This window comes from Oncorhynchus gorbuscha, linkage group LG02, assembly GCF_021184085.1.
Source record: "Oncorhynchus gorbuscha isolate QuinsamMale2020 ecotype Even-year linkage group LG02, OgorEven_v1.0, whole genome shotgun sequence".
Lineage (NCBI taxonomy): Eukaryota > Metazoa > Chordata > Actinopteri > Salmoniformes > Salmonidae > Oncorhynchus > Oncorhynchus gorbuscha.
In genome coordinates, this window is record NC_060174.1 from 39,138,508 (window position 1) to 39,152,469 (window position 13,962).

General features: G+C 42.1%; 1 protein-coding gene across 1 annotated transcript in view; it reads left to right on the forward strand.

The window, feature by feature from the left end:
* Positions 1-13,962, forward strand: part of LOC124002143 (inactive serine protease PAMR1-like) — a 56,270-nt gene that overhangs the window by 26,685 nt on the left and 15,623 nt on the right. Inside the window, exon 4 of the mRNA XM_046309453.1 lies at positions 2,019-2,133. Coding sequence (XP_046165409.1) covers positions 2,019-2,133 — 115 coding nt within the window. The remainder of the gene's footprint in view (positions 1-2,018; positions 2,134-13,962) is intronic.

A 13,962-nucleotide genomic window follows, 5' to 3' on the forward strand; every position in this document is an offset into this window, starting at 1 on the left:
GTGTCATGCCAACAGTAAAGCATCCTGAGGCCATTCATGTGTGGGGTTGCTTCTCAGCCAAGGGAGTGGGCTCACTCACATGTTTGCCTAACAACACAGCCATGAATAAAGAATGGTACCAACACATCCTCCGAGAGCAACTTCTCCCAACCATCCAGGAACAGTTTGGTGACGAACATTGCCTTTCCAGCATGATGGAGCACCTTGCCATAAGGCAAGAGTGATAACTAAGTCGCTCGGGGAACAAAACATTGATATTTTGGGTCCATGGCCAGGAATCTCCCCAGACCTTAATCCCATTGAGAACTTGTGGTCAATCCTCAAGAGGCGGGTGGGCAAACAAAAACCCAGAAATTCTGACAAACTTCAAGCATTGATTATGCAATAATGGGCTGCCATCAGTCAGGATGTGGTTAAGTTAATTGACAGCATGCCAGGGAGGATATTGGAGGTCTTGAAAAAGAAGGGTCAACACTGCAAATATTGACTCTTTGCATCAACTTCATGTAATTGTCAATAAAAGCCTTTGACACTTATGAAATGCCTGTAATTATACTTCAGTATTCTATAGTTTTGTCAGATGTTACTATCTAAACACACTGAAGCAGCAAACTTGTGAAAATGTATATTTGTGTCGTTCAAAAATCTTTTGGCCACGACTGTACACTACATGTTTACAAGTATGTGGACAGTGGACACCTGCTCGTCGAACATCTTATTCCAAAATCTTGGGCATTAATATGGAGTTGGTCCCCCATTTGCTGCTATAACAGCCTCTACTCTTCTGGGATGGCTTTCCACTAGATGTTGGAACATTGCTGCTGGGACTTTCTTCCATTCAGCCACAAGAGCATGAGGTCAGGCACTGATGTTGCGCAATTAGGCCTGGCTCACAGTCGGCGTTCCAATTAATCCCAGGGGTGTTCAATGGGTTTGAGGTCAGGTCTCTGTGCAGGCTAGTCAAGTTCTTCCACACTGATCTTGAAAAAAAAAAAGATTCTGTATGGACCTCACTTTGTGCACGGGGGCATTGTGATGATGAAACAGGAAAGGCCTTCCCCAAACTCTTGCCACAAAGCTGGAAGCACAGAATAGTCTAGAATGTCATTATATGCTGTAGCGTTAAGATTTCCATTCACTGGAACTAATTGGACTAGCACGTACCATGGACACAGCCCCAGACTATTATTCCTCCTCCATCAAACTTTACAGTTGGCACTATTCATTGGGGCAAGTAGCGTTCTCCTGGCATCCACCAAACCCAGATTAGTCTGTCGGACTGCCAGATAGTGAAGCGTGATTCATCATTCCAGAAAACGTGTTTCACTGCTCCAGAGTCCAATGGCAGCGAGCTTTACAACACTCCAGCCAACACCTGCATTGCGCACGGTAATCTTAGGCGTGTGTGCAGCTGCTTGGCCATGGAATCCCATTTCATGAAGCTCTTGACAAACAGTTATTGGGCTGATGTTGCTTCCAGAGGCCGTTTGGAACTAGGTAGTAAGTGTAGCAACCGAGGACAGATTATTTTTACACGCTCCACGCTTCTGCACTCAGCGGTCCCGTTCTGTGAGCTTGTGTGGCCTACCACTTCGCAGCTGAGCCGTTGCTCCGAAACATATTCATTTCACAATAACAGCACTTACAGTTGACCAGGGAAGCGCCAGCAGAGCAGACATTTGATGAACTAACTTGGTGGGAAGGGGGCATCCTATGACGGTGTCACATTGAAAGTCACTGAGCTCTTCCATTAGGCCATTCTACTGCCAATGTTTGTCTATGGAGGTTGCATGGATGTGTGCTAGATTTTATACACCTGTCGGTAATGGATGTGGATTAAATAGCTGAATCCACTAGTTTGAAGGGGTGTGCACATACTTTAGTAAATATTGTGTATGAGCTACACAACAGCACAATGATTTAATTAGAATGAAACATATAATTACACTAATAAATAAAACCCTGATTGCACGATCATGTAAAATGTGAGCTCTAAATGGCTTTGTTCCTGTTTATAGAGTGTGGAGGAGTGATCCGTAAACGTCAGGGCCACATAGTCGTGGAAAGTTACCCCACCAACGCTCGCTGTGAATGGACAGTTCAGGTGGACCCACGATTCACCATCAACTTCAGGTGGGTGTGATCAACGGTGTATCTGACTTGAGTTGTCTCTTAACCTCAAGACAGAGTTAGTCCACTGAGCCAAAGCCTGGTGTAACTGAATGACAGCTAGTTATAATGCTCACTTTGTCATATTTTCCCTTGACATGCATGAATGGGCTATGCTTTGGCCTCTCTGGTGACCATCTGTAATAGTTATTAATACCTGACCCATTTCATTTCAGTTTTCACAATTCTTTGAGAGGTAGGTCATGGACCAATGTGAGTCTAGACTACAGGTTGGAAACCACTCCTATTCTTGAAAAAAAGTAATTGCATTTCACTCATGTGATAACTTTGTATATTCTCTAGCATTTTATTTGAGGGCCTTTACGATAAAAAACGCAACATGGAACTTTGAGCTGCAATCATTCTGTTGGCACAATACGTAGTACATACAGCAATAGCTTTGGGTGTTGAAATAAACAGATCAATACACTGAGAAAAAAAGGTGCTCTCTAGAACCTATAAGGGTCCCCATAGGAGAATCCTTTGGAGAACCCTTTTCCTTTTCACAAAGGGTTCTACATGGAACCCAAAAGGGTTCAACCTTTTTGGGTTGGGGACAGATGGCAGAAAAAAACAGTTGCACAATGGTTTATCGCCGGCTAGAGATTCATAAATCATCTTCTAAAGTGAAGAAATAGGGCCTTATACTGGTGTTTTGTGTCCATAATGACATACAAGCCACAGAGACCATCATTAAATAGTGGTCCTCTCTGTTTCATGTTGCTGTGCTCATAGTTGGACTATTGAAGTTATATGCTTTGGCATCAGCCAGCGAAACCTTACTGGCAGAGCCATTTTGCATGTATTACTCTCTACACTTGGCTACATCACTCTAATTTATACCAGTAATGTTGACTCTCACTTCACACTCCTCATGGACAACACACCGATCGAGTTACACAGCAACACACGCTGCACAGCTATACTTTTAGAGCCACGAGATGTTCAGCCCCTAAGAGACAATAATAACAATGGGGGAACTTGCTATTGTATGTCAAGTCAAATATCTTAACCCTCATCTCCCGACTGGGGTCATTTTGACCCCAGAGGCATATTTTGGATAATAACCCAAAGGTGGTTTATTCACAGGGCCAGATTACCGACCGGGCATGCAGTGCACGTCAGGGGGCACATGATGTAGAATTTCAGGAAAGTAACTTTAAAACTGCAACATTTTCTCTCAGCTTCATGACAAAATGTGTAGAATATAATTTAGAATTTAGAATTTGTTCTTCACTGTCTTGCCTAGTTCAATAAAGGTAAATAAATAACAAAAAAACACACTGTCCGGGGTGAAAGAGTGGCGTAGGTTGGCGGCATCTGTAGGCAAAGCGTTTTATGGGTAATAAAGGCTTCCTGCAGATGCCGGTGAGCGGTCTCTCATACCCGCTCTCCACGCCGAAACCAGTTGTCGACAGCTGGGACAGTACCAGGCTCTGCCTCCCAGGGAAACATGGGAGGTTGGAAACCAAGGACACACTGAAACAGAGTAAGGCGGAGGGGTGAGTGCATGAGTGCGTTCTGAGCATATTCGGGCATAGGCCATGTGGAGAGGCAGAACATTTTTGGCGGAGGTAACCCATTTCTTGGTTCAGGTGTTCCGTCTGCCCGTTGGTCTGGGGATGGTACCCGAAGGAGAGGCTGAGGGTGACCCATAGTCGGTCATAGAAGGCTCCCCACACCCGGGAGACAAACTGGGGCCCGCGGTCAGAGACGATGTCCTCCGGAATCCATACAGACGGAACACCTGCTGGAACATAGACTCTGCCAATTCCATGGTGTTAGGTAGATGAGGAAGAGGAACCAGACAACACATTTTTTAAAAACGGTCTACTATGTCAAGGATGGTGGTGTTAGAGGATTCAGGAAGGTCTGTGAAGAAGTCAACAGCTATGTGGGACCAGGGTCTGTGAGGGATTGGCAAAGGTTGAAGCTTTCCGGAAGGGAGATGACGAGGGATTTTGGTTTGGGTGCAGACTGGACAGGAGAGTGCGTAATCCCTGAACATGCCAGTGAGGACCACCAGAGCTTCCGGGCTAGAAGTTCAGTGGTTCGTGTAATACCCAGATGTCCTGACCCCAAGGACATGTGACACCATTGCATCAGTTGGGGTCTAACAGTATGTAACTCTTCCCAGCTGGTTTCTCAGGAGAAGCCGGGTCTGAGGTTAGGGCTTCTTGTATGGCAGAGTGAACCTTCCACTGTACCTGTCCCATAATGCAAGAGGAAAGAAGAATGGGTGTAGGGTCTGAGTTATTGGTCGAATGGACAAACTGGCGGGAGAGAGCATAAGCGTTTACATTTATCTTTCCAGGGATGTAAGTAACATGAAAATGGAAGTGTGTGAAGAGAGCCCAGCTGGCTTGTTTGGAGTTTAACCTCGTGGCCTCTCTGATATAGTCCAGATTACTATGATCTGTTAGGACGAGAAAGGGATGTTGTGCGCCCTCCAACCTGTGGCGCCACTCCTCGAGGGCCAGCTTGATGGTGAGGAGTTCTCTGTTCCCCACATCATAATTCCTCTCAGCGGGGGATAACTTCCTGGAAAAGAAGGTACATGGATGTGATTTGGGAGGTGTTCCTATCCACTGAGAGAGTATGGCTCCTACTTTGGAGGCATCCACCTCCAGGGTGAAAGGAAGGGTCGTATCAGGTTGGCAAAGGACAGGAGCTGAGGTGAAGAGGCGTTTCAAGTTGTTAAAAGCAGTCAGGGCGGTATCAGTCCATTGAAGGGTCAGGGTCTTTTGGCTGGTAAGGGCAGTGAGGGGAGCGGCCATAGAACTGAAGTTTGGCAATAGAAGTTGGAGAACCCAATGAAACATTGGAGTCCCTTAATGGTGGTGGGTTTGGGCCAGTTACTGACAGCGGTGACTTTGTTCTCATCTATGCTGACCTCTCCAGGTGTCAGTACAAAGCCGAGGAAGTTTACCGAGGTTACATGGAGGTGCTCTTCAGTCTTCACATAAAAGGTTATGGTCAAGGAGCCGTTGAAGAACCTTTTGCACATGCTGTATGTGCTCCGTCAGGGAGTAGGAGTGAATGTCATCAATCTAGATGATGAGAAAGTGGGTTGATCATATCCTGTAAAACCTCCTTCATAAAGGATTAGAAGACGGTGGGGGCGTTCGTAAGGCATGACCAGGTATTCGTAGTGCCCTCGAGCGGTGATGAAGGCCTTCTTCCATTCGTCGCCTCCATGTATATGGACAAGGTTATATACAGTTCACAGGGCGAGTTTAGTATAGATGTTGAAGGGGTGCTGGGATCAGAGGAAGAGGGAAATGGTTCTTGACCGTGACATCATTCAATACATGGATGGAGACCACAGTCCTTTTTTCCAAAAAAGGAAGAAGGTGGACGCAGCCGGGGAAGAAGGACAAATGAAACATCAATGTAGTTCTCCATTACCTCATTTTCCAGGATAGATAAGGGGTAAACACGGCCTGTGGGGACACTCCAGGGAGTAAGTCAATAGCACAATCTTCTGGGCGATTCGGTAGCAGAGTGGAGGCCTTGATTTTGCTTAAGACATTGCAGGGTCGTGACGACAATGAGGGTGTCCGAGGATGAGAGTTGAATGGTTTCAGGGTGGAAGACTCCAAACTGGAGGGTGACGCTCTGTGTCATGCGCATGCCCAATGGCTTCCCGCCCAGGGTGTTAATCCTTAAGGAAGGGGTGACAGGTGTTAGAACAATGTCAAGCTCTTTTACTAGCTGGTGACCGATAACATTTTCTTGCTGCTCCTGAATCTGTCAAGCCTTCTACGTACTTGGTAACCCCCTTCAAGGTTATCAATACTAGGATGGAGAATTGCTTCTGGGAGATATTTAGAAATAAGGACACCCCTACCTGCATGGCAGCGGAGGGAACCTTCTCACCTCTCTGTGGGGGACGAACAGGGCAATGGCCACAGTATAGGCAGAGCCTTTATTGGATCCGGTTTTGACGTTCGATACATGGGAGAGGAGCATGGCCCAACTGCATGGGCTCTGGAAGACTCAGACAGGATGACGAAATCATACAAAGAGAAGGTTTCGGGTTCCTGGGTGGCAGAGTTCTTCGGCGGTGAGGTGGTCAATGGAGATATGAATGTATTGATTTAAATCCTGAAGGTGAACTCTACAGGCAAGCACGGCCTGAAGTTCCCTGTTGAGCCCTCTTCGGTAGACTGTAAGTAAAGCAGCCTCTTTCCATCAACTCCCTGCAGCCATGGTGGGGAACTCGAGGGCATACTCAGCAGCTGAATTGCGACCTTGTTGAAGTTTTATGAGGTCTCCTATAGGATGACCGGAGGGAGAGTGATCGAATACAATGAACCAAAATCAATGAACCAAAATGAAAGACTGGCCTTCAAGAACACAAAGAAAAAGAACACAAAGTTGACTAAGAAAAGAAAAGCAGAACCTTAGACATCCTGCCATACAAGGCCTACCATTCCCAATGTTTCACTAGCAGCGATGCTACTGCTGGTTGTGGGGTAAGAAAATAAATACAACTAAGCCATATTTGTCTCCATTGTCTCTCAGGATAAATGGATGAATCACTTTTTGTCACTAAAATAAAGTATATTTCAAATGTTGCTGTACTGCCCCTTTAAATGGCAGACATTTTTACCACATAAAATATGACAATTAGTATGATTGCAAATCAACTTTTTAGTACTTACGTGGAATGTACTTTAGGAAGAAGCTGCACATTCTTGAAGGAATGTTATGTTTTGGTTTTTTAAATATTTTTTTGATAACACAACATGTCTAATGATGTTTTGATGAGAATCAAGTTGATATTTTGATTGTTGCTTTTTCCAAAAGTTTCTTCTTAGGGTCAAAATGACCTCAATGGTAATCCAAGTGTATGAAATATGTTGGTAGTATCAGTGTTAAATCTACCAATATAGAGAAGAGCCAGAAGATACTCCCCATTCTTTTCCATCTTGTTCTGTTAGAGCTGAATGTTAACTTACACTCCTCCATCGAAACCCTTGTTTTCTGTCATTCCCTGTCCTGGTTCCAGCCGGAGTCAGTCACAGTGCTGTCATACCATTAAATCAAGCAGCTCATTCATTAAACGGATATATACAGTGCCTTTGGAAAATATTCAAACTCCTTGTCTTTTCCCACATTTTGTGACATTACAGCCTTATTTTAAAATGAATTAAATAAAACAAATTCCTCAACAATCTACATACAATACCCCACAACGACAGGTTTTTAGAAATGTTTGCAAATTAAAAATACATAAAAACAGAAATACCTTACATACATAAGTATTCAGACCCTTTGCTATGAGACTTGAAATAGAGCCCAGGTGCATCATGTTTCCATTGATCAGCCTTGAGCTGATTCTACAACTTGATTGGAGTTCACCTGTGGTAAACTAAATTGATTGGACGTTATTGGAAAGGCACACACCTGTCTATATACTGTAAGGTCCCACAGTTGACAGTGCATGTCAGAGCAAAAACGAAGCCACGAGGTCGAAGGAATTGTCCGTAGAGCTCCGAGACAGGATTGTGTCTGCACAGATCTGGGGAAGGGTACCAAAACATTTCTGCAGCATTGAAGGTCCCCAAGAACACAGTGACCTCTATCATTCTTGAAGAAGTTTGGAACCACCAAGACTCTTCCTAGATCTGAGCAATCTAGGGAGAAGGACCTTGGTCAGGAAGGTGACCAAGAACCCGATGGTCACCCGATGGTCACTCTGACATAGAGTTCCTCTATGGAGATGGGAGAACCTTTGAGAAGGACAACAATCTCTGCAGCACTCCACCAATAAGGCCTTTATGGTAGAGTGGCCATCAGAAGACATTCCTCAGTAAATGGCACATGACAGCTCGCTTCGAGTTTGCCAAAAGGCACCGAAAGTCTCTCAGACCATGAGAAACAAGATAGTCTGGTCTGATGAAACCAAGATTGAACTCTTTGGCCTGAATGCCAAGCGTCACGTCTGGAGGAAACCTGGCACCATCTCTTTTCAGCGGCAGAGACTGGGACACTAATACGGATCGAGGCAAAGATGAAAGGAGCAAAGTACAGAGAGATCCTTGATTAAAACCTGCTCCAGAGCTCTTAGGACCTCAGACTGATGATGAAGGTTCACCTTCCAACAGGACAACAACCCGAAGCACACAGCCAAGACAATGAGGAGCGGCTTCGGGACAAATCTCTGAATGTCCTTGAGTGGCACAGACTTAAACCTGATCGAACATTTCTGAAGAGTACTGAAAAAAGCTGTGCAGCGATATTCCCCTTCCAACCTGACAGAGCATGATAGGATCTGCAGAGAAGAATGGGAAATACTCCCCAAATACAGGTGTGTCAAGTATGACGTCATACTGAAGAAGACTCAAGACTGTAATCGCTATCAAAGGTGAAACAACAAAGCACTGAGTAAAGTATGATTTTTATAAATTAGCACAATTTTCTAAAAACCTTGTGGGGTATTGTGTGTATGGGGAAAAAATAGTTAACGAATTTTAGAATAAGGCTGTAACCTAACAAAATGTGGAAAAGGTTAAGGAGCGTGAATACTTTCCGAAGGCACTGTATACCAATGTGTATCTCACCAATTATGCTATTCACTTTAACTCTCATTAAAAGAGGCCCTGAAGCCACAGACCTCTGGTTTCTGGACGACCTTATAGTGTAAATTTACTGAGAATTCACAAGGAACGCTGGGAGTTGACAGTAGTATATTCACCAATCATACTATTTAGCTTGGCAATGTGACTGTTTGAGTTAATAAGTAATCATACATCAACGACACATCAACAAGTTACAGTGAATCACTTACAATCAGACCAGTGTTAATACAGTCAGTCACACATGGAAGTTTGCAGATGATCACTGATTATAAAGAATGAGATGCGATGTTTACGGGCATCACAACATAGATGTATAAAGTATATTGTGTGGTACCATATATACATACACTTCTCGCTGGGTTCAAAATATATGCGGTAACTAGGGGGCAGTATTTTCATTTTTGGATAAAAAACGTTCCCGTTTTAAACGGGATATTTTGTCATGACAAGATACTCGACTATGCATATAATTGACAGCTTTGGATAGAAAACACTCTGATGTTTCCAAAACTGCAAAGATATTGTCTGTGAGTGCAACAGAACTGATGTTACAGGCGAAACCCAGATAAAAATCCAACCAGGAAGTGCCCCATTTTTTGAAAGCCCTGCATGCCAATGACTCCTTATATGGCTGTGAATGAGCTACGAATGAGCTTACACTTTCTACGTATTCCCCAAGGTGTCTACAGCATTGGGACGTCTTTTTACGCATTTATGTTGAAGAATAGCCGTAAGGGACCACATTTAGCAAGTGATCCCGCAGAAAATCTTGCGTAAAGTACACAAGTAGCCATTTTTCCAATCGCTTCTTATGAGAAACCAATTGTCCCGGTGGATATTTTAGCGAATAGATATGTGAAAAACACCTTGAGGATTGATTCTAAACAACGTTTGCCATGTTTCTGTCGATATTATGGAGCTAATTTGGAAAAAAGTTCGGTGTTGTAGTGACAGCATTTTCCACCTACAAAATTTTTTTGGGGGGAAAAAAGGAACATTTGCTATCTAACTGAGAGTCTCCTGAGTGAAAACATCCAAAGTTCTTCAAAGGTAAATGATTTAATTTGATTACTTTTCTTATTTTCGTGAAAAAGTTGCCTGCTGGTAGCAGAGCCTAGCATAGCATTATGCCATGATAAACTTACACAAATGCTTGTCTAGCGTTGGCTGTAAAGCATATTGTGTGATTAACAAAAGGCTAAGATGTGTCTCAATATATTTATTTTGTGATTTTCATGAATAGGAACATTTTCTAGGAAGATTTATGTCCGCTGCGTTATGCTAATTAGTTTGAGGCTATGATTACGCTCCCGCATGTGGGATGGGTAGTACTGTTTGGATATCTTCTTCATGGAAAGCAATGGGAGAGTGTTAAGTGCAAAGTGACTCTTAAAGTTGGGGTGAACAGATATCCTTAAAATATTTCTAATAGTTGACTCTTAATATATCATCTTTTTCTATAGCTCAACATATGTTAACTCAAACATCTGTCCTTGTTGAAATTGAAGGCTAAAATATGTTCTGTTTTTGTAGCCTGTGTTACTAACGCTTGTGGCATTATATTATCCATGTTTCCTCTTAGCTCCTTCAAATGTCCCATTAGTTCCACGCAGTAACAATTGTCGCGTTGTTGCCTCAAATTGGACATCATTAGACTCAGCTATGATCTCAGCTGAAAGCATTGCAGATACATTTTTTATAACGACTCTGAGTCTACTTTTTTTCATTGATCTCTTTCGCAGGCGAGGAAGCAGAAGAAAAAAGGTGACAGTATGAAAAAGCGCTGATCACTGTTGCCTTGGTGAAAAGACATCATAACAGATTTCACCTCCACGGCAACCAGAGGAAACTAAACATTAAATTCTCACCTTCATTTAAAAGGAAGTGAGTCGTTCAAAGTGAGGGAATCATTCGTTGGCGTCGTTAACATCTTCAATGGCTCTGATTGCTGTTCATTGCTTGCCTGCTGGCTGTAGTAAAAGAGTCAGGGGTGTGAGATGGTGCCAACCAGGGTAGCAGAGCCAGGAAAGCCAGGCAGGCACTCCCTTTCACGGCTGCTCCAGGAAAACAAAGGCTCTAGCAGGAAAACAGAGTAAAGGGGGGTGGTGCAGTAATGAGCAATTTACAATATATTTACTTCCCATTACTTTTGAGTGGAGCCAAGTGAGAAACCTGTTGACTAGTTTGATATGGAAAATCCAGGCCTGGCTACTGCAATGAAAACTTTCTGGCTGGACTAAACAGAAAACTGGATGACTGAATGGTATAAGTGACTAGCTAAAACAAACCGTGACAATTCGCTTCTGAAGATATACACCTTTTTAAATGGCATTGCAAGTGAAAAGATACTTTGTCAACAGACATTTTTTCACTAGCAATACTTTGGCTGTAGACACATATCTGTTCCCAAGTTTATTCAAGGTGTGGAGTTCGACAGAATATACAGTGCATTCAGAAAGTATTCAGACCCCTTGACGTTTTCCACATTTTGTTGTTACAGCCTTATTCTAAAATGCATTTTTTTTTATGTCCCACATCAATCTACACACACTTAACAAAGCAAAAACAGGTTAGTAGAAATTTTTGCAAATGTATTAAAAAACATAACATTTACATAAGTATTCAGACCCTTTACTCAGTACTTTGTAGCCAGCGATTCCAGCCTGGAGACTTCTTGGATATGATGCTACAAGCTTGACACACCTGTATTTGTGGAGTTTCTCCCATTCTTCTCTGCAGATCCTACCAAGCTCTGTCAGGTTGGATGGGGAGCATTGAGAAACCACTATTTTCAGGTCTCTCAAGAGATGTTAGATCTGGTTCAAGTCCACTCTGGGCCACTTAAGGACATTCAGAGACTTGGTTTTCGTTAAAGATCTCGCTGTACTTTGCTCCATTCATCTTTCCCTCGATCCTGACTCGTCTCCCAGTGCCTGCCACTGAAAAACATCCTCACAACATGATACTGCCACCATCATGCTTCACCGTAGGGATGGTACCAGGTTTCCTCCAGACGAGGCACTTGGAAATCAGGCCAAAGAGTTCAATCTTGGTTTCATCAGACCAGATAATCTTGTTTCTCATGGTCAACTGTGGGACCTTATCTAGAAAGGTGTGTGACTTTCCAAACATTGTCCGATCAGTTGAATTTACCACAGGTGGACACCAATCAAGTTGTCGAACATTTCAAGGATAATCAATGGAAACAGGATGCACCTGAGCTCAATTTCGAGTCTCATAACAAAGGGTCTGAATACTTGTAACGGCCATTGGTGGAAGAAGAGGAGGACCAAAGTGCAGCGTGGTAGATGGATTATTTTGAATATGTTATTGGACAATAAACAGGTATGGATTACAGGTATGGATCATTATTCAAACCTATGCGGTCTGAATAATGATGATCCAAGCTTCTTTGAAAATATATATAAGAATTTATCAACTCTACAAGCAACACTAGACTCTATTATTATGGTGGGAGATTTTAATATGGTCTTAAATACCTCTATGGACCGGAAAGGAAATCACACTACAAACTATCACCCTCAGGCACTTAATAAGGAAATCATGAATGTCATGGATATATTGAAATTAGTGGATATATGGAGATTTAAATACCCTGAACTAGTGAAATATACATGGCGGAAGCTTAATCAAGCTAGTCGTCTTGACTACTTTCTTATGCCATTCTCTCTGGCACCAAAAGTTTTAAAAGTGTTGATAGGGGACAGAATGTGGTTGGAAGATCACATAATTGGCATATATATTACTCTTACGGAATTTCCACATGGGCGAGGATATTGGAAATTTAATCAAAGCCTACTAGATGATAAATTGTTTAGATCTAGGACAGAAGAATTTATAACGGACTTTTTCAGACATAACATAGGTACAGCAGATCCCCTTATTGTATGGGACACTTAAGTGTGCCTTTAGAGGCCATGCAATTCAGTACTCCGCAATAAAACAAAAGCAATTTAGATCAAAAGAGTCCATATTAACAAAGGAAATTGAAGGACTAACAGTACAGTTAGATAGCAATAGAAACTGTACCATAGAGGCACAGAATAAATTGGAGGAAAAACAAAAAGAAATGGAGGAACTTATTCAAGAAAGATCCAGTGTAATAGATTCTAAAAATAAAGCGAACTGGATGGAATATGGGGAAAAATGCACCAAATTATTTTCAATCTTCAATATAGAAATGCTACCAAAAGAAATGTATTGAAACTTGTTAGAAATGATGAAGTCACGCATGATTCACCAAATGATATTTTGAAAGAGGAAGTAAAGTACTTTAAGAATATGTTTTCATTTCAGGCTCCTCCATCTCCACTAACTGAAACTAATTGTATGGATTTTTTTCCTAATAATATTGTAAAATTAACATCTGTACAGAAAGACTCATGTGAAGGCCAAATTACAGAGGAGGAACTGCTTGATGCAATTGGGGCCTTTAAGGATGGGAAAACTCTAGGGCTGGATGGCATACCAGTGGAAGTATACAAAACTTTATTTGATATACTCAAAGGACCATTATTAGCATGTTTTAACCACTCCTATATAAATGGTAGATTATCAGACACGCAACAAGGTCTGATATCATTATTACTGAAACAGGAACCAAGTGGTATATATAAAGATCCAGTCCATTTAAAAAATTGGAGACCTCTTACACTTCAGTGTTGTGATGCAAAAATTCCTGCAAAATGCTTGGCGCATAGAATTAAAAAAATATTGTCAGATATTATTCATCCTAATCAGACAGGTTTTTTACATGGACGATACAATGTAGATAATATAAGACAGGTACTGGAAACAATAGAATACTATGAAATATCGGGGACACCAGGCCTGGTGTTCATTGCTGATTTTGAAAAGGCTATTGATAAAGTACGACTGGAGTTTATATATAAATGCCTAGAATATTTCAACTTTGGGGAATCTCTTATAAAGTTATGTATAGTAACCCTAGGTGTAAAATAGTAAATAATGGCTACATCTCAGAAAGTTTTAAACTCTCTAGAGTAAAACAAGGTTGTCCACTATTGGCATATCTATTTATTATTGCCATCAAAATGTTAGCTGTTAAGATTAGATCAAACAATAATATTAAGGGATTAGAAATCCGTGGCTTAAAAACTAAGGTGTCATTGTACGCTGATGATTCATGTTTTCTTTTAAAACCACAATTAGTCTCTTCACGGCC